Source organism: Nesoenas mayeri, assembly GCF_963082525.1.
Source record: "Nesoenas mayeri genome assembly, chromosome: 1".
NCBI lineage: Eukaryota > Metazoa > Chordata > Aves > Columbiformes > Columbidae > Nesoenas > Nesoenas mayeri.
This window is the reverse complement of record NC_137541.1, coordinates 38,634,438-38,654,279: the sequence shown is the minus strand read 5'-3', so window position 1 is coordinate 38,654,279 and position 19,842 is coordinate 38,634,438. Positions and strand designations below refer to the sequence as shown.

Genomic DNA, 19,842 nt, shown 5'->3' with positions numbered 1-19,842 from the left:
GAGAGCATCCATATGGTTCCTCACTGAAAAATACCCAGGCCTGGTTTGATAGCAAGAGAGGCTGGAGACATTCTGGAGACATTCTGGAGACATTCTTTTCTCTTCTCAGATCCTGTCCTACATGCCTGGGGCTATATGGGAGAACCCAAAGACCAGTCGCTGTTGAGCCTTTGCATTCAGACGTGGGAAATGCCATGCTCATATTTCTGACAGTCCTCAGTGGATTGCACCCTGCACCTCTGCCTTCAGTTTGGAAAAGGAAGAATCAAATCTGGCAAGTTGTCTTGTCAGTCATGTTCCTGCCAAGTGGGAGGCAGAGGGAACTAATTCTCCCAAATTTCTTGACTGGAAGAGCCCAGCATGGGAGGGAAGTTGTCCAACAATTACATCCCCGTGCTGTCAATGACTACGTCAGGGCTCAGTTTTTGCTGGCAATCTTTTTCTTACGTGCAGACACCAGGTCATAGAAAGGATCCTGTGTGATGCTGGTCCTGGAAATAAGAGGAAATGGGAGCAAAAGTAAGTAAATACTGGACAGCAGCACAAGCAGCCTAACTGAACTTGTACAGAGAGACCACTCAAGAAAAAGCAGGACTGGAGGTCTGCAGGTCCGCAGAAGAGGATTTAGCTGTGGCTGGAGACTCTCCAGAAGGGACCTCGAAACTCTTTGAAGTCAAGAGGTACCCCTGTTACTAGACTGCAGACATTTATTTCTACCCCCCTTTTCATGTTCTGGTAGCCACATACGCTGCATGACCTCAGTCCCTGAGGCTGAACAAAGGCAAGCTCAGGCCTCCAGTTCTGGTCTCCTCACCGTATTGCCTCAATCCACCCATCACGTTCTGCTGGTGTGGCTGCTGAGATCTTGTAGGACTGATGCTTGCCTTCAACCACTTTCCCATCCCCATCTGTTTTGCAGGCTTTGATCTTCTGCCCTTTGCAGTTGGGATTGAAGAGCTCAAAGCAGTTCTGTCAGAAATGGAATAAAATGGAACAGAAGGGGAGGACATGGTGGACCAAGGAAAACATGCTGCCTTCAACCATGGATGACAGGTTTCCAAAGGGGAAGGGAGCATTCTGTCTCTGAAATGCAACAGAGCCTTTCCTTCCCCACCCCAAGATATTCCTGATGAATTAGATCTCCAGGCCACACCTATCATGTAAACACACTCCCCCTGTGAAGGTCTAGACACTAAACCAGGCTTTGTGGAGAGATGGAATCACAGAGTCACACAGAATCACAGAATGTAAGGGATTGGAAGGGACCTCAAAAAATCATCTAGTCCAATCCCCCTGCCGGAGCAGGAACACCTAGATGAGGCTACACAGGTAAGTGTCCAGGCGGGTTTTGAATGTCTCCAGAGTAGCCCACAACCTGCCCACAACCTCCCTGGGCAGCCTGTTCCAGTGTTCTGTTACCCTCACTGAGAAGAAGTTTCTTCTCACATTTAAGTGGAACCTCTTGTGTTCCAATTTGAACCCGTTACCCCTTGTCCTACCATTGGTTGTCACTGAGAAGAGCCTGGTTCCATCCTCGTGACACTCACCCTTTATATATTTGTAAACATTAATGTAAACACCTCTCAGTCTCCTCCAAGCTAAAGAAACCCAGCTCCCTCAGCCTTTCCTCATGAGGGAGATGCTCCACTCCCTTAATCATTTTCATTGCCCTGCGCTGGACTCTCTCCAGTGGAGCATCAACAGTTACCAGAAAAAACCTTCTGAGATCTGTCACTCTGCTCCACTCATGAAGATCTCTTCCTCTTTTAAGTAGATGCAACATTCTCTCTTCTGCCTGTCACCACTCAGACAGAAGGCACTTCTGCCACATCAAAGAGTGGGTGTCCATAGAAGATATACAGACAGAGAGTGTCACTTCCTGGGCAAGTTTCCTAACACCACAGCATTGTCTGCTGTACATGTGCTGTAACTCGTTACGGAGAGTCCCGGTGAAAGAGATTGAACTCACATCTCCTGGTGCAAAATGAATAGTGAGTCAGCTGTGTGCACTCATCTCGGCCCCACTATACACACACACATGTGCACACATACAATGAGCCAGCCAAAGGATAGCTTTCCCTTCACCAGATCTTCCCTGGTAAAATACAGTCATGTTTAGATACCATCATGTTAAGATGGGTGACTAGACAGTTTGGAACGGCACCTTCCCTCTGAGAAGCATGGCAAAAGTAGCATGTGTGCACCCTGTCTACCCTCCGACTACCTGTGTTGGCAGAGGACCAAGCAATGGAGACTTACTGGCTTTTTGGGATCATCCACCTTCCGGACTGATAGGTTCTCCAGGGGGATTATGCCCAGAGGCTCTTTGTCCTGAAGACAAGGAAACGTGAATCAACACTCAGCACGCTCCCCCAATCTATGCCAGAACTCGCAGCCTCTCTGTTGTGAAACTTTGGGGGGCTGATAAGAACAGTGCATGCCTGGGGAGACCATCTCCATTTACACAATGGAGAGCTAAGTTAACAGGAGATCACAGCAACATCTGCAGTGTCTGGCCTCTCTTCTCCTCAAGACTGGAGGCAAGGAAACACCACAGGAGAGAAGGGAGGTCTGACTTCAGTCTGGGAGCACAGGATTGAAAGGAAAAGTTGCCCTCTACCCTCTTCTCCTCCCTGGACCCTCAGAGGTTCATAACCACCCAGGACACAGTTTCTCAAATGGGACTTAAGCCTTTACCGTGGTATATTCAAAGTAGTACAGGCAGTTATCGGTCAGAATGAACCAACGGCGTTTCCAGGTTTTCACACGTCCTCCTAAAGGCAGAGAGGTTCAAAAGCCATTAGTCACATTCTCTGCCATCCTTCCCTTCCCCCTACAAGCTCCAGATGTGCACACACAGGCAAACCCTCCCATCTCTCCCTGGAGATAAGCCCCAAGGAAGCATCCATGGTGCTCACCACTGATGTGGTGCCGTATGGTGAACACACACATGCAGGCAGCCAGTTTTGCTCTGATGGGGCTGGGAACAGGGAGGGGTGAGGGATTATCTTTCTGGGTCCCTTTTTGAGCAGTCAGAGCTTGCAGGAGTGGGCTGGGAGGAGAGAGCAGGTGGCTGGTTTCAACAGCAGGTGTCAGCCTCACCCCACCGCAGCAGACAGGAGGGAAGGACAGTGGAGATGCTGGTGGGTTCTTGTGGGTATTTGTGATGGGAGGCAGGCGGGCACAGAATTCAGAAGAGCTAGGGGAATCCTCCCCCTTACCTAGTTTCAGGAGCCAGCCCTCACGGTTAGGGTTAAAGAAAGTATGTGTGAGATCGTTCCCATCATCCTCTGGTATGGAGAATGGCTCATTCTTGATGCTCTCAAACAGATTCTGCCCCAGAGCATTGGTGATGGAAAGAGAGAAAGAAAGACAGATTTGTGACAAAGCTTGTACACAATTCTCCTAGGTCCATCTTGTTCATCACTCTGTTTCCACAGGAGCGGAAGGCTGAATAGAGAAGGGGACAGGCAGTGAGCACCGGGGGGTACAACAACCCTCAGTCTACACCTCACAGGGTCTCACGGGGGATCACCAGCTCTTCTGCACATCCTGTGTCAAAAAAAGATACCCAATTTGGAAAGCCACAGACACAAAAATGTGCACCCATATCAACAGGGGCTGCAGTGACCAAAGCCAGCATGTCACAAAATGCTGCTGTGAGTAGTAAGGCACTGGGGGGGTCACAACACAGTAGAGACCACAGCCCCATTTAGGCTCTGGGTTGGTGGTACCAAATGCTCCACTGAGAACTTGATATGTAGAGAGCAATGCACACATCTATATGACCACAAGGAGGCACATTTTGTAGAACCAAGGCTTTTGCACTGAGGGGCATAAAGAGTGACATTCGTAACAGCAGACTGACAGGGAGGTAGGTTACTAGCTTTCAAGGGACACAAAAATGTCACTCACATCATTGGATTTGTGAACATTTATTATACAAGTCCTAAGCCAAGAGAAAGAAAAAAAAAAAAGAAGAAACTACAGTCTCATGCAACATCCTTGAAATTGCTTGAGAGAAATGACACCCTGGAGAAAAATCTAAAGCCTGTACCCCGAGGGGATGCTGCTCAGAAAAGCCAAATGTGGGATGTAGGCTGTCTCTTTGACAGAAGACACCAGTAATTCTCCCCAGGATGTCTGGGTGAAGCTAGACACATGTAGGCAGGCTGCTCATGTCTACCTTGCCTCACAGGGCAGGTCCCATGCCTGATGAGCCTTTGGGAAAATGGCAGCTCCAGCTTTGCTAATGGATTCCTCCCCTGTCTCTGTCTCCCCAATTCTGCATCTTCATCTTCTGGGATCAGAGACACCATGGACTGGCTGAGAGCTTTACAGATGCTGGAAGAGACCCTGGTACTCAATTGAGGCTTGTTGGTTCTACCCACTCAAAAATATATCCTGGTGTAAGAGAGGTCAGGCACTCGTGCCCTGGCTGACATGAACACTACAGCCAGCTGAGACATTCAGGCATGAGCAAGGGAAAAGAATTTGTAATCTGGGCCACAGTGACATTGTCTCACAGATACACAAGAAATACACAGTCCCCTAAGGGGCCAGGACTCCCAGAGATGGCCAAAAGATTCAGGCGCCCAGCTAGCTCCCACAGAGGTGCGTGCCCCATTCACACAGCCTCATACTTACACAACACACAGGCACCCGCAGCTCATGTCTACTTCTTTCACATATTCACAGTATTGTTCCTCTCTCACACAGACACACTTAAAAACACAAACTTTATTTAACCGATACTGCTATTCCCCAAATGTCTCCAGCCTCTTTCTCTTGCTCCATGTCCTCACCAACAAGCACGTGTGCAGCCCCTCTCCAAAGCAGTTTCCACATTTTCCAGCTTTGCTTTTGTACATACTGCTCTCTTTCCTCACACAGCTCTTCCCCTTGTATAGCAGAAGGTCAGTAGGTCTGTATTACACTGAGACCTGAGAAACTTTACTTCTCAGTGGACCCCAAGCCAGAGAAAATGGGAGGTCTTCTTACCTTTAAGAGCTCTTCTGGCAGGTCCCCTCCATTGTCAATGCCTCTGTTGATGGATACAAACCTTTCAAAGGGAGGTTTGTCTTTCACATTGGGGTTGTGCAGGCTGGTATTAAGCATGATGATAGAGAAGGAGAGTATATAACAGGTATCTGACAATGAGAAAGAAAACCAGGATGGGTGGTACTTATTTTAGAGGGTAGATCAATCTGGACCCTAACAGGTGGCTTAGTTTGCAGTCACTGGAGAGCAGCCTCATCCCCTCCACTGTAGGAGGAAAAGGGAGATGTCCCCTCTGCTAGGAGTAAGAGGGACAGACAGGTCTACAGGAGAGCTGATCTCCTATGGTGGAGGTGATTCCATCCTCCCAAGGCAATGGGGCAGGTTGGGTAGATCTGGCCTGATAATGGCTTTGCCAGCAGGAAAGTTTCTACAGACCCGTGTCTCTTAGTGCTATCCTTGCTGTGATGATGTATACCTCATGTGGGGCTGGGAGAACTTCTCAAGTCTATTGCCCATGGAGATGGGTTGGAGCATAGTAGCAAAAGGAGGACTAGAGGCCATCAGTCTATTGAAAAGCTTCACAGGAACTGGGCTGCCTCATTCAGCTTAAAGGGAAACATCCACACTTCCAAGTGATGCCCTCTGTGGTTTATGAATGGAAAAGTTCCTCTCTCTAGCAAACAGTGGCGTTCAGCTTTACAGGGCTTCTTATGCCCATAACTACCTGTTGACTGGAATACGCCTGGGTTGCACTTGCAGTACCAGTTGGCAAAGGCCTCCATCATCCGGTCAATCTTCTGTGCTTCCCCAGGCAGCCGGAAGCTCCATAGGAACTGTCTATCAGGAGGAGCACGACAGACAGTTAGTCAGATTGTGTGCAAGGAAATTTTATCCCTTCCTTCAACCCATGGGGCACCATGAAAATAAAAGAAGAATTCCCATCATGCTGGGGAGAACACAGTGCATGAAGCAGGAGGTTTCCTCTTGCTAGAAATTGCCTGGGCTTATCAGTCTCAAACATACTTGAAGGAGGAAGCAGAACTAAGCATCCTGGAAATCATGGCTACTCTTTCCTAATGAGTGCTCTGCAAGGCAGCAGAGTCCTCAAGAGAAAGGGTCCTGCCAGGAGGCTGGTGTATAAAAAGACAAGATGCCCTAAACCAGAGTCATTTTGTCACTGACATAATGGGCTCTGTGGACAGACACGTTTCCTGGTGCAAAAAATAACTTGCCCTGTCCCCTCAGGCATCAAATCCATGATGATCCACCTTGCTTTCCCCATCTTCTCTGGACTTGCTTCTCTATGGCAAGTCCAGTCAAGGGGCCATGAAAGAGTTTCCCCAGGAAAAGCTGTTAACACCTCACAGGACAAGAGTCTTGGAGCTGACACATACAGCAGGGCCTTGGGAAGACCCATTTCCACCCAGCAGAGCTTCACAACCTTCCTGGGTGGTAAGACCCAGTGGCTGAGCAGGCTCCTGTTCCATCTCCTGCATGCTCACTCACCTCAGTGCCTGCACCAGGTTGAGGTTGGCAAACTGGTGACACGCCACAAAGGCTTGGAGGATCTGAATGTTTGTGGGGTCCCTGGGAGAGACAGAGAAAAGGTCAGAAGAGAGCTCTGACCCTGCTTAGTTTGGATGCCCCTTGGTGTGATGATATACATCTGGCTCCATCTAAGCCTTCACTTCCCTCTGACCAACAAGACGCCAAGATGCATACTCTTAGCTGGGAAGACTGATCCCATTACAAGCAGGGGGACAGGTAACCCATATAGCTAGCCTTAGTCACACTCCAAAGCCCCACCCATGATGGAGTGTCCTGCCCACCCAGCCCACTGCAGTTTGAGGTATGTTCAGTCTTGGCACCTGACTGAGGTCTGCCAGGGGTCATCTAAAATAGTAGTTGAAAGTGGTCAGGCAGGACTCCAAAGGGCCTCCTCATCCTGGCTGGGTTGCTCACCTACCACCCAGGTAATCCCCAATGGCGGTCTTGTTCAGGCCTTCACCCTTGTGGAGGAATTTGGCGATCTCCTGCAAGTCTGGGGACAACACTTCATGCTCAATCAAGTACTGGATCCCCTGGGGAAGGAGAAGCAAGACAGTGAAGTAAAACATCTCTGTGGGTTGATAAGAAAGTAGGACCCTAACACCCTTATGTCAGCCTTCCTTGGCTTTGATAATGCTACCTCCTCTGTTACTCCCCAGGACCTTAATGGGAGACCACAGCCATGTTCCCACCCTTAGTCCATCCCTTTTAATCTACCATAGTGCATCAGTCCCACTTCCATTTCATCCCTAGATTCAGATAAATGTTTCACTGGGATGGAAACTCAAGCAAACAAAAAAGGACAATGTAGGTTAAAAGTCCAAAAGCCAAGTAGATTTAAGGCAAAGTCAAAATAGTTCATTTTAACATTTTCAATACAAATATCTCAGTGTTCTCTCCCTAAACGTCTTCTCTTTTTTCTCAATTAACTTAACAAAAAAACTCAAATGTTTGGAAAAAAAAAAAAAAGGACAATAAAAATGTACTCAGCCAGAACTATGGGCTTGAGACAATTCAAAGTTATTTTTCCTAAATTTTCATCTATGCCACAGAACAGAGAAGTCTGCAATCTTTTCAGCTCTATCCTCCCCAGCCAGTAAGAATGGAGTATGTTTTTATGGAACACAGAGGGTTTGAGTTGGGCTGTAAAAAGAGTCGATATTCTATTTTAAAGGGAATTTCATGAATTTCAAAGTCACAGCTTTTGTTCTGATTCTTAGCAATATCTAAAACCACTGCGACTCTACAGACCACATTGCAATTCTCCTCACAAAATACAATACAGGAATGAAAATTGGTTTAGATCCATCAAAATGTTCTACTTCAACAGAATCAATTCACTTTGCCTTGTAATATATAAGAAACTATTTCTAAAATGTCCCAAAGAAAAAGCAGTTTCCGAAGAAGAAATTGAAATATTTGCGAGATTTTTCCACACTGTTTTCCTTTCTTTTTCCCCAGACGGAATTTCAGTAAGATCAATTTAATTTTGTAAAGCATCGCAGCGATGATGTGGCTCCATTTTCCAGAAGAATATGTTTCTCCCAAAAGGTTCTGTTCAGCCAGATTCCTAATGCTTCCCTCTTCTAGCCTCAGGAACTTGCTCTCAGATCTTGAAGACAGGAACTCATTTAAAGTATCAGCATTGCATAGATGAAGTGTAACCTTAGCAAGGAGGGGCAAAGAAAGTTTCTTGCATTGCAGCACCTGTCAGCCTATGCAGCATGTAGCAAAAGGGAAGCAATAAACAGAGATCTGCATATGCCTATTCTAAAGTAAAAATAATATAGGCACATGGGATGACATTTCAACCAGGCTGATCAGCATTGAACTAACAAAGCTAAACTAGTTTGAGGTCAGAACTAGTTCAGGTATTTCTGCACGGCATGGCTCAATGCCACAGCCAGATGCCTTTGAGGCCTTTGAGGTCAGACGGAAAGACAGAATGAAAGCTGCTCTCACACAGGCTGGAAGTGCTGATATCACTGCTCCGAGACAGCTCCCGGTGTCAGAGGGACATCCAGGGGGCTGGCAAGTGCTCCAGCTGTGGTGTGGACACTGGGGAAAAGGCATCTTGAGGATCTCGGTGGGGCAAAGGAGGAGGCATGAAAAGTTGTCACTCAGACCAGTAGCCACCTCAGATGCTAGCTGTGGTGGTTAGCTGACGATGAGCAATCGTTCGATCACAGCTTGTGGTTTTCCTTACAGAGCTCAAAAAAATGGCCCACCACTGAAGAGGAAGGAAGAGGGAACTGTCTTTCTCACATCTTCTCTACTTAATCATGACAATTTTAGAGCTTTTTGCAGAGAGCTGAAAGCTATCAAGGCTGGACCTTGCTGGTCAGAGTTCCAGAAAGTGAAAAACCTGGATTCACTCCAAAATCCAACCAGTACTACCAAAACAAAAACTATACCCCAAATGACAGAGGCAGCTTGTCTTCTTCAGTTCTAAATGAGCCAATGAACCTGACACACTCTCAAACATCTCAACTTCTTTTTACTTCATTCTCTTCTATCACACTATGGCAAATTCTTAGCCTCTCACAGGCAAAAAGAGCTGGGCTGAAGGAGACTGGGCTCTCTTGACACACTGGCAGTATTAAACCATCCTCCCTTTTTTTCTCTTAGTTTTGGATTGCATCTTATGGGATGGCCTATAGGCACATGATGGTGGGAGGCAACACAGCTTGATCATATCAGAAGACTTTATTCAGGGACAGGAAGGAAGGTGCTACTAACTGGACCCTTAGTGTGGTAGGAAACCAGCCCCACAGTCCCATGCCATAGTTCCTTTGGCATGGGTAGCTGCAAGTGGACCAGTAGCCAACAGAAGTTCTTCCAGATTTCTCCTCATAGGTGGAATGAGCAAATCCTACCTTTGCAGGGTCCATGTTGAATTTCTTCCGGCCCAGGCACAGAAGCTTATCCCTCTGTGATAGTTTGCTGCAAAGAAGAAGGAAAGTCAAGCTTAGAATAAAGGGCCGTGTTTTGGTTACCTCACAAGGTAACTCAGGTATCTCAAGGACAGATGTCTTCCAGAACAGGAATTCCTATCCAGGAATAAAGAGAAATCCCAGAGGAGACGAGGGTATTCCTGGCCTATTTTCCATGTCCTTGTTGTGATCCAAATCCCATCAGTCCTTTTGTTTTCTCAAGATCAAGACAGAGACTTTGTAAACAAAGAAATACCCATCTCATCCCACTTGCCTGGTCTGCTCCCCAGGATTGTTGTCTGCCTGTTGCCTCTCCTCTGCATTTTGGAAGCACTCAATCTCTGAAAACACTTCAGCAATCTCTTCCTTCAGCCTCTGCAAAAGAAATAGCAGAAGGATGAAGGTGATATGGAGGGAAAAACAGCAGATGCATACAGAGTATGTCTTACTTCTTCCCTCAATCAGAGGAAAAGGACCGGTCAGATGGTCACAACCAATCAAGGATGTCTGTGAAATGGGCACTGCTCTGGGGTGACCCTGATGGATTCCAGATGAAAACAATGAGAGATAGGGGCAGAAGGATATTGTCATGTCTGTTGTCAATCAAGCTTAGCCAGTGTGGAGAGTCAGATAACTCTACCCCAGTGTTGATTTCAGTTCCTCAAACAGTGCCAGATGTGAGGCTCCTTCCATCATGCCCATTTCCTTCCAGCTTTAACTTTGCATAGCTCTGCCACACATCCAGGAAAAGGGAAGTGGAACCAGGAACTGTGAGGTCAACATGAACCTGAAGTGGCTATGGTGTGAAACACAAGAGTTAACATATCTATCATTCAAATACCAGTGAGCAGATACCCGTCTTTAGGTGAAAAAGAGAGAACGAATAAAAGAGGAGTAATCATTGTCAAATTAAAAACAAAAATAAAACCAGAATTATTGTAGAATTCAGTTTCCTTTAGGCCCATGACAAGCCATGGCCTTCTTGGCTGGATATTCTGTGTGATCAAGGAAATCAAGATGCCTGTATCTCCTTGTTTACATCCTGCAGTTATGGCCCCCACAGAGCCAGACTGTATCACCACTTTCTTCCAGGAATCACCCACATTTTTCCCTGTGCAAACCAGAACAGGCAGGGGAAAATGGGTTATTTTATGACAGATATTGCCTCAAGAAGGAGTGAGGGTGTGGCCACAGTACGCACCCAGATAGCAAAACTTCGAAGTTTGTCAATATCCATGATCTAATACAGCTTTTGGATTTCACTTTTTCTCTGGCCTCCATTCTGTTGTGCTTCATCGGTCTGCCAAAGTTGGGAGTGTTCATTACTAAGCTCTAGGTATTGCACAAAAGTAACAAAGCCATGATCTTAACCCTGGATTTCTAATGTTCATCAGTTTTGTTATTTTATTCACTGCTGTCTTCAGGCAGTATAACAGGAAAGTCTAGACCCACCCTCCCTCTCTCACCACCAGACATCCCCCCAAGTCTTTGTGTTAAAGGGTATTGATAGATACTTTCTGATTAAATCCACCTGGGAAAACATCTTTTGTTATAGGTACTCTTTCACCTAAACTCATTCTGCTCTGCTGGACAATGCATACCCCATTGGATAACGGCTTTGAGATTTAGAGAATGGGTCTGTGTAGTCTAGCAGCTTTTCTCTGCCCGTTGTGGGTAAAAAAGATGTAGTACTCCTATTCAAATATTCTGCCTTCTACAGTGCCCATTGCCTGTGCCAAAAACTGAAGAAATAAGAATCACACGCAAGCAAACCACAGAGAATCATGGAATGGTTTGGGCTGGAAAGGACATTAAACATCATCTAGTTGCAACCCCTCTGCCATGAGGAGGGACATCTTTCGCTAGACCAGGCTGCTCAAAGCCCCATCCAGCTTGGCCTTGAACACCTCCAGGGAGGGGGCATCCACAGCTTCTCATGCACATACACATTGCATGCACCTTTTTTGCAAGGAAGGACAAGATACCATTCTGATTTTGTAGCAGAGATGGTGTATCTGGAGGCCTGAGAAGTTATAGGTAATTTGGCTTAAATCTTTACACAAGGAAATACTGTGCCTATTCCCCAGACATCCGGACATCTTCATGTTGTGGGAAAATCAGTGCAGGTTCAATGATTCAGTGCAACAAGCTCCCACAAATGGGAACCCCCATTCCATGGTGGTGAAGGCAGAACAGAACAGAAAGTGTACAGCACCACGCATGACTGTGATGTGGTATTACTGACTGATTTTAAATCTGCCACTTTCAGACGTTTTAGGAGTCAGTGGAGAAATGTTTGAGCTTGCTAAAAGGGAAGAAGAAAGGCAAGTTCAATCACAGAAATGTATGTGGAAAGTCCTGCCATGAAACCTCTTTAAAGAGACAGGATCCTTCATGGAGGAGTTGTTGAACATCCACAAACCAAATAAAATATTGAAAAACACAGGAGGATGCAGCAGGTAACTAGGATTGATATGTCATTAGCAAGTAATCAGTAATTAAAAATAATCATAAATGCTAAGCCAGATCCCTGCCAGTACAGGTTACTCATACTCATTTCCTTAATCCTAAACATGCAATCCCAGCTCATCCCTGCTAATGAGCTGACCAGCCTTTCTCAAATATCCCATTACAGTAGCTGATGACTCCTGCAGCAGAGAGTACCGCAGGCTGAATGCACACAGGTGGCAAATGTGCCAGGGCAGCCTGAAGGCCAGAATTCAAGTTGGATCATGCCAGATCAAGTGTCTCTTGTGCAGAAGCTTTTCTACATGGCCTCGACTGTTAAGCGAGGACACTCCTTGACGAAAACATTTTTGAGAAGGCTAAGCAGACGGAAGAAACAAGATGGTACTTACCTTAATGTCCTCCAAAAGCTCCTGTCTGTGTTGCCTGATTGTCTCTATTTCAGCCTCTTCAGCCTCAGTCAAGCCAGATGACCCTGGAAGAATGAAGAGATGCCTGTGAGAATAGTACTGGGGCCAACATATAACAGGAAAATCTGCCTCAGACACTCTCCTAGGGTCATGCCACAGCAACTCTGATTTCTGTGTTCCAGCATCTACGTTCCCTGCTGTTGCAACCACTGCATCTCAGTCTTGCCCTGCAAATGGTTCTCGCTCCAGAGCAAGCAGCACAGACCCAGATACCCCTCTTAGCAGCCAGATGCTGTGCTGGTAGTCTCTGATCTAACCCTGCAGCATCCCACCCCACCTACTCAACCAATTTTGCTTGCTACAAGCACAATGAAGAGATCTTACCAAATGCTCTGTGGCAGTTTCAATGTCAGGCACCTTTATGGACAATACGTTTACCTCTGTAAAGCTGTGACATAAATACTTCATCTACATTTAAAGCTCCCATGAAGAGCCATTGGCTTCATGGATTGATTCACTGCAGCTGGAGTCAGAAATGGATTAAGAGAGAGAATTGAGGTTTTTCAAGTCTGAAGGCAAGATCGGGGGAATGAAAGCCTTGCTGAAGAAGGAGCATCTGTGGGTGGCTGTTGTTACGTGGACTACAGACAATGCAGAAATATGAGTAGGCTTCCTTGTAATGTACAGGAACTCAAACAGATACCAGCAGAGCCAAAGTGACCACAAAATGATTCATAAAAGACCTAGAAGAATTAGAGTGACAGCACTGCTGCTAAATATAATCCAGGTGAGGCATAGCCTCCTCAGCAAGAAAAAGGAGGAGGCTGCAGCCCTAGGGAGATAAAGTAGATGGTAAGCTCCAGGAAAAACATCAGGGGGCATGTGAGCTGAGAGGACTGGAGCTCCTGGGAGGTCACTGCAAAGCTTGCAGTCAGGATACTTGCTGCACCTAAATACTATGAGACAAAGCTTCTCTGGAAAGGCAGGTCAGGTCGCTGGATGTCCTGCTCCACTGTTTCATAAGCCAAAATTCCCTGGGTGTCCTGTCTTCCTGGAAAAAGGGGAAGTGGCACCAGCTGCCTTGGAAATTCTCTTAGTGTGGATCTCACATGCAAAACAACTGCTATAAATATGAATGGGGAAAAAAGGGGAAGGAACCAGCTAAGACAGACAGAAGGAAAAGGGGACAAGGACAGTCATCCAGGAGTCCATGTGCTTCTTTCCTGTTATGACCACAACAACTCAGAGAGACCTACCTTCCCCAATCCTAATTTTTCCTCCATCCTCCCAGCTGTTTGGGTTTCAATGTGCTAAGTCTGTCCTATTACTGCTCCAAGCAACCTCATCTAGTTGAAAATGTCCCTGCTCATTGCAGGGGGTTGGACTAGATGATCTTTGAAGGTCCCTTCCAACCCAAACTATCCTATGATTCTGTGATTCTCAGGCTGCAGCCTCTCCCCATCACTCCTCCTGCTGTTCTCAAGCATTGCATTCCCTGGGGAGAGGTTGCTGAGCCTCTGGGAGAAAGCAGTAGGCAAAGAGCCAACAAGGAAGGACCTGTGTCTGTCACCTCCCAGCTCTGCAAGCAGCCCTTGTGAAGAGCTGAAAGAAGTTGTCTGACAGCTGAAGCCAGTCAAGAGAGGAGGAAAACCTGTGGCATCCCACAATTCACAACAGCCAAATCTGTATGTGAGGCCAAAACACACAAAAAAACACACAAGCAAGCAAACAAACAAACAGAAACAACAATAAACCCCTGTGTAGCTGCTTTGTGGCTTGTTAGGCAGGTTGCTGACTTCCCCTTGAATGTCAGCCCTGCATATGTGAGTGCTGCCTGAGTCCTGTAGCTTATTTCATCTCTCCTGTGGTTTTGACATCTGCAGGAGATGAGGCCAGCCTCTTGGTCTCCCCAGCTTTATCTCCTTCATCCCTATGGGAGCTGGTAATTGTGGAATCACTAGCATGATTTCTCAACAAATTATCACTAAGACCTTTTGTCCTGTATCTCTTTCCACAAAAACATCAGAGGAGGACATACTTGAGGAACCACCCCTTTTCCCCCTCCATTAGCAAAGTCTGTGGTGTGGCTGGTTGCTTTGCTTCAGTTGTTCTTTGTCTATTGAAGGAACCTAAAGCATCTCAAAGAGGCATGAGGCTCCCAGAGGACACCATCTCACCCACATGACCCCAAATAAGTCTGTAAATAACTCAGTATGCCTTCTTCCTGAATATCTGAAAACCTCAACTCCCAAGGGTGTACCTCTGCAGTGTGTCAGAACGAGAAAAGTGTGGGAAGGACTGTGTGTGGGGAGGGTGGGGGAGAAAAAGCATACCAGTCATGGAGAAGGGGCGGGAATCAAGGGATAAAAAACAAAGAAAGGGTGGAATTGGGAGGAAGAAACTGATGGATTAAACTTTCAGAGCAAATTAGTTTGAGCTGCAGAGAGGGTCCTTGTAAGGTTTCTGAGGTTTCCTAAACAGATTAAGTCCCTGATTGCCTTGGAAAATAATTCTGAGGTCAGTGCTTGCATGTTACTCTGCTTCCCTACCAGAAGACCTGATGCTCTGCTCAAGGATTTTTTGAAGCTGTTCACCAATGTTATTGCACACATTGGGGTCTGCAGTTAGGGGTAGTGAGCACAAAAGGTTTGTTTGAGGAACCATCCACAGAAAGGCAGAGAAGGCAGCAGAGGCAGCTGAGCAAGCAGTGGATGAGATAGTGAGAAGTGGCTGCTTTGCCTTTCCATCCCTCTCCAAGATGAGAATGAGCCCAGCCAGCAGGAGAGGGACACTCCAAGTGACGCACAGCCTGGCTCGCTCCAGATGCTTCCAATGGCCAAGTGAAATCAACCCTGCAGCAGGTGACTGAGGAACGGCTTCAGCCTTGCCAAAGTCCTCAGTACCACCAAGTTCCACTTCCCTCTAGGGCGAGGTCAGGACACAGATGAAGCATAGCCCTGGTCAGGGTTCTCTGCACAGGGGAAAATTTCACCCTGGTGAAAACACGATCAGGTTTCAGGGCGATGCTGTCAGCCAAACCAGCACTGGAGTCTTACAGGTCACACACAACATAAAAAACGGCTAGCATCTTTTCCAAAGAGAACATAGAATTATAGAATCATAGAATCACTTTGGTTGGAAGAGACCCTCGGGATCATCAAGTTCAAACATAACCTAACTCTAGCACTAAACCATGTCCCTAAGAACTGTGTCTATATGCCTTTAAAACCCTCTAGGGATGGTGACTCCACAACTTCCCTGGGCAGCCTGTTCCACTGCCTGACATTAAGTTGCTGTTGGAATTTATTTTCAGACACCAAAAACTGAAAGGAAAGCACATCAGCATCACATTTCTGAGGCTCACACCTGCTTTTTGAGGTTGTTTCCCCACACTCAGGGCAGACCCAGATGGAAAGACCTGCCAGTTCTTAATGAGGCTTGTATTTATAGTGCTGTCACTCAGAACACAGAGTTCGATTGCAGTTGTGGTGACTTACGCCCTCAGTCTGTCCGTCTGGAGGGCAGGTCGGAGTTACCCGAAAGTCTGGGTACTCACGTGGCCAGCAAAGGAGTAGAGCTGCAGGGGTGGGCTGCTGAAACAGCATGGCAAGGTTATGAAGAACAACTGCTTCTGTAACACTGTCATGGACCATCTACATGCTACTCACCCACAGAATAACAGCAGAGGTTCAGCTGACCCATTTGCAAGGCAATGTAAGGCTCCAAGTGTGGCTGCTAAAGGGTTTGGCCAACTCCACCCATGACAACACACAAGCAGAGCAGCCTCATAGGCACCTTCTGCCTGGATGAGGTGCTCTGATGGAAGAATTCACCTGAAATTATTATTATTTTTTTAATATGGCTTCTATGTAATTTCCAGCACAGATCATCACCTCCCCAGGCAGGTACCAGGCTGGTACCAGGCAGAAAACAGGAAACCTTCCAGCTCCTGAGTTCCCTCCAGCCCAATCTTTCTCCCCCCTCCAGCCGCTCCACAATTCTCTTCCATCTTGTTTCAGAAGAAATTCAACATGGACCTCACACAGGTTTAATATGCACATTCCAGCTATGGAGGGAAAGGTGTGAAGAAGAATTTATGTTTTGTCCTGGTCCTCTTATCCCACATGACAACTTACAGCAATCAGGATAGCTTGCAGCCAATTTTGCCTGTTGGTCTCACCCCACGTGTTCTAGCACGTGACACCATGGAACCAGCCTGCTCTCCCATGTCTCACACACCCAGTTCACGGATTTGGCATACTGGCTCTGTGGCATTACCCAGACATTTGCTAGAGGATTCTGAAGGAAGCTGGAAAACAATATCTACTGCAGGGAGAGCAGCCTCCCCATAGATACTGTTGTGTCAGACAGGTATCGAACAGGACCCCTGCATCTCCAGGAAGCAGCAGCTCCAGGAAAAGGTGCAAATACGCCTTTGACCTTCAGGAAAATCACGCCACAACTGCAAGACTTGAAACACATGCAGTGCTCCAAAGCTCACTGTGAAGCTGCATTGGATTGGAGTAGATGATCTTGAGGGTCTCTTCCAACCAAAATGATTCTATGATCTCCAGAGATCCCTTCCAACCCCAGCCATTCTGTGATTCTGTGTTCTGAGGGCAGCCTTGGCTCCCACGCTAGAGCAGCATCAAACAAGCCCACTTTCCCATCCAGGTGTGAAGTGACAGGTTGGGACTGAACAAAGACATAGGTCAGGACCAGTGTATCTCTCTAGGCATTGCCTGTCTTCAGGCTCTGCCTCTATGCAGAGTTGAGCAAACCCACATTGTCCTTGAGCAGGATCTCATCATGCTACTGCAGTGTGTAACTTTTAAGATATAATTAACTCAGTAACATGTAACTTGAGTGAATGACTGCATCAGACCTTCAGTTCTGAAAGCCTCAGTTTCTGTGGAATGGACACCCCAGCAAAACATGAAGTACCCCTTCTCCAGCCCAGCTTGTCCTGCAGACTGTCTATTCACGGTTGCTTTCAGGTGGTGAGGGCTGGGTGATCTGGAGAGGTCTGCCTTCACCAACATGCATAGCTAGATGTCGGTGAGAGCTCAGCTCCCACAGTTTCCATCAGTTTCACTGACTAGCAAGGCTGGTGCAGTTTGAGCGTGACCTTTCCTTGTCTACCCACCTAAGGAGCTAAAAAGTGCAGAACAGTTGCTGAAACTGGGCACTGATTTTTTCCTTCACTCCGTGCTCTACATCCTCTATGCAAAAGCCTCCGAGGACAGTCAGACACAGCAGGGCCATTGCAAGATGATCCCTTTTCTTCCTGACCCTTGTTCAGCCCATTCCTCTTCAGGTCTCCCTGTCTACCACCTTTGATCAGACACATGCTCAAAGCTTCCTCAGCTAGAGGCTAGAAATGTTTGGTCTGGCAGTATGCCTTTCCCTGCTGAATCCCAACCTCTTTATCCATCACCTGCCAAAGTAGGAAATAAAACCTGAGCTGTCTTTCAGTTCCTCAGATGTGGCTTATCTCCCCCCACCCACATCTGCCTTTTGAGATTATTTCAGAAACAGGCAGGCCCACCTGCAGGTCACTTGGAGTTGATAGAACCCTAATATAGTATTTTACCTTTAACATGGACATAAGCAAAGGAGCCCCCAGTACCAAAAGCCTTGCAGGCATGTTGCACTGAGATACCCAACTGCCTGAGAGGCCAACAAAGGCAAACCAGCTCCTGGGTGCTATAGGGAAATATCACTGAGAAGCTTGCAAGCCATGTCAGAGCTGCATGGAGAGAAGCCAAAGCTTATAGGTGCTCAATCCAAGTGTCATATATACACTTGATACACCTGAGTCAGCTTCCAGCTCAGCTCAGGATGACCAGCAATAGAAACTCTCAGCACAAAGGCCATTCAGATCAGTGGGAAAATTACTCCCGATGTGAAAGGAGTTTGCTTACAAGTCAGTAAGTAAAAAGGAAACCATGGCTAATGCTCAAGGCTGACAAGAATTAACTGCACCACCAGGGATCTTCCACCATCTCATTCTTCCAGCCACCAGCTGCAGCGCCCACTCTTGCTGCTGGGATTTTGTGGGGTGCTCTGCCCTGTCAAACTGAGCGCACAGCCCTCGCAGAAAACAAGGCACAAGAAGGTCAAGGCTTACCAGCAGCACAAAAATCCATCCTGAAGAGCGCGATGTATTTTCAACAGAAGTGGTGCTCCTCCTTGCCTTCTGCTTGCTCAGATGCTTCACAGAACTGAAACAACTTGGAGCCGGTGACCAAGATCGCAGCCGCACTGGGGGGCGGGTTGCCCCGTGACTCCGCCCTTCCTCTCCTCGTCCCTCCGACCACATCTCATCAGCTTGCATCAGTGAAGGAAACCTTGTGTGCATACTGCTGTCAGCTAACGCGGGCTCCTTGCCTGCTTCTGTAACGCAAATCCACAAACGCATTCCCATGCCAGCAGCTTTCAAACACACACGTGTCCGAGGGGACTGAAATGTGTAGTGAGAGGCTGATTGTACCTCGGGCTTTTGTCTGAGATACTCTGAGAGCCGGGGAGGAGGGGAGGGGGAAAGGAACTTCTTGATTCAGAAAACCCATCCGATTCGGGAAGTGGTTTCATTTTAAAGGAAAGATTCTTCCTTTAAGTGGTGGGGGGGATGAACACTCCAAAACTGGAAGGTGGTTAATGGAGATGAGAAGACAGCCTTTTTCATCTTTTCTCTCCCCCGCTGACCACTAACTGACTTGTACTCCTTTTTTTTCCCGCTAACAAACTGTTTTTCTTGGGAAACCTCCTAAATCTGAGGAGTGCTCTCTTGAGGCTTAGCAAAACTCCTGCCAGTGGGAGAGCTGGCATTGGCAGGACAGATTGGAAGGAACATGTGCTGCTCTGTTCATTTGTGAGGCAGAAGGGCGCTCTTTTTCCTCCATCTGCTCCACACAGCCCCAGAAGGCTGTACACTTCTCCTTGGATTAGTTGAATTTGGTCGACATGTGATTTATGTGGTAGATCCCTGATGTAGCCAATGTGGGGAAAAAAGGAGTGTGCAGAAGAGCACCAAGTCAGAGACAGAAAGAACTGTTGATGGCGAATAAATAGTTCAAGGTAAAATTCAAACCGGGTGTGATGCCCAAACAGGGTTCTTGCCTCCTCTAGCAGGACTGAAGCTATAGGGGGATGGCTCCTCTCCATGCATGAACACCTACCTCTATATGCTTAGCTCCCCCGCCTGTTGCTGTATTCACAGCAGGCCTTGAACAGGAAAGCAAAGCAGATCCAGACTTCTACCTACCATATTTTCATGAGACAGCATGGTAGAGTTTGCAAGGACATTGCATGTGTAGAAAAATAAATGACCCTCTGACTTGTTACACAGTCAGAGCTAGCATCTGTGTAACAGGTCAGAGCTAGCATCTATTTACACTTAGCACTGTTTAGAACAGGCTTCCCATTAACTCAGTCTGTTCTGAGATCCTCTGGAGAGAGTAACCCACCTGGATAGATTGGAA

The 19,842-nt window shown here is 47.1% G+C and overlaps 1 protein-coding gene across 1 annotated transcript; it reads right to left on the bottom strand.

Moving 5' to 3' along the window:
* Positions 1 to 418: 418 nt before the first annotated feature.
* Positions 419 to 18,507, bottom strand: CYTH4 (cytohesin 4; the record flags this gene model as incomplete). The annotated part of the gene is made up of 13 exons (XM_080356784.1): positions 419 to 491; positions 815 to 969; positions 2,260 to 2,331; positions 2,698 to 2,774; positions 3,222 to 3,333; positions 5,002 to 5,150; positions 5,726 to 5,838; positions 6,508 to 6,588; positions 6,964 to 7,082; positions 9,426 to 9,492; positions 9,757 to 9,857; positions 12,341 to 12,423; positions 18,489 to 18,507. The coding sequence occupies 13 exons, from the start codon at positions 18,505 to 18,507 to the stop codon at positions 419 to 421; spliced, it is 1,221 nt and encodes a 406-aa protein (XP_080212910.1).
* Between the last annotated feature and the right edge of the window lie 1,335 nt (positions 18,508 to 19,842).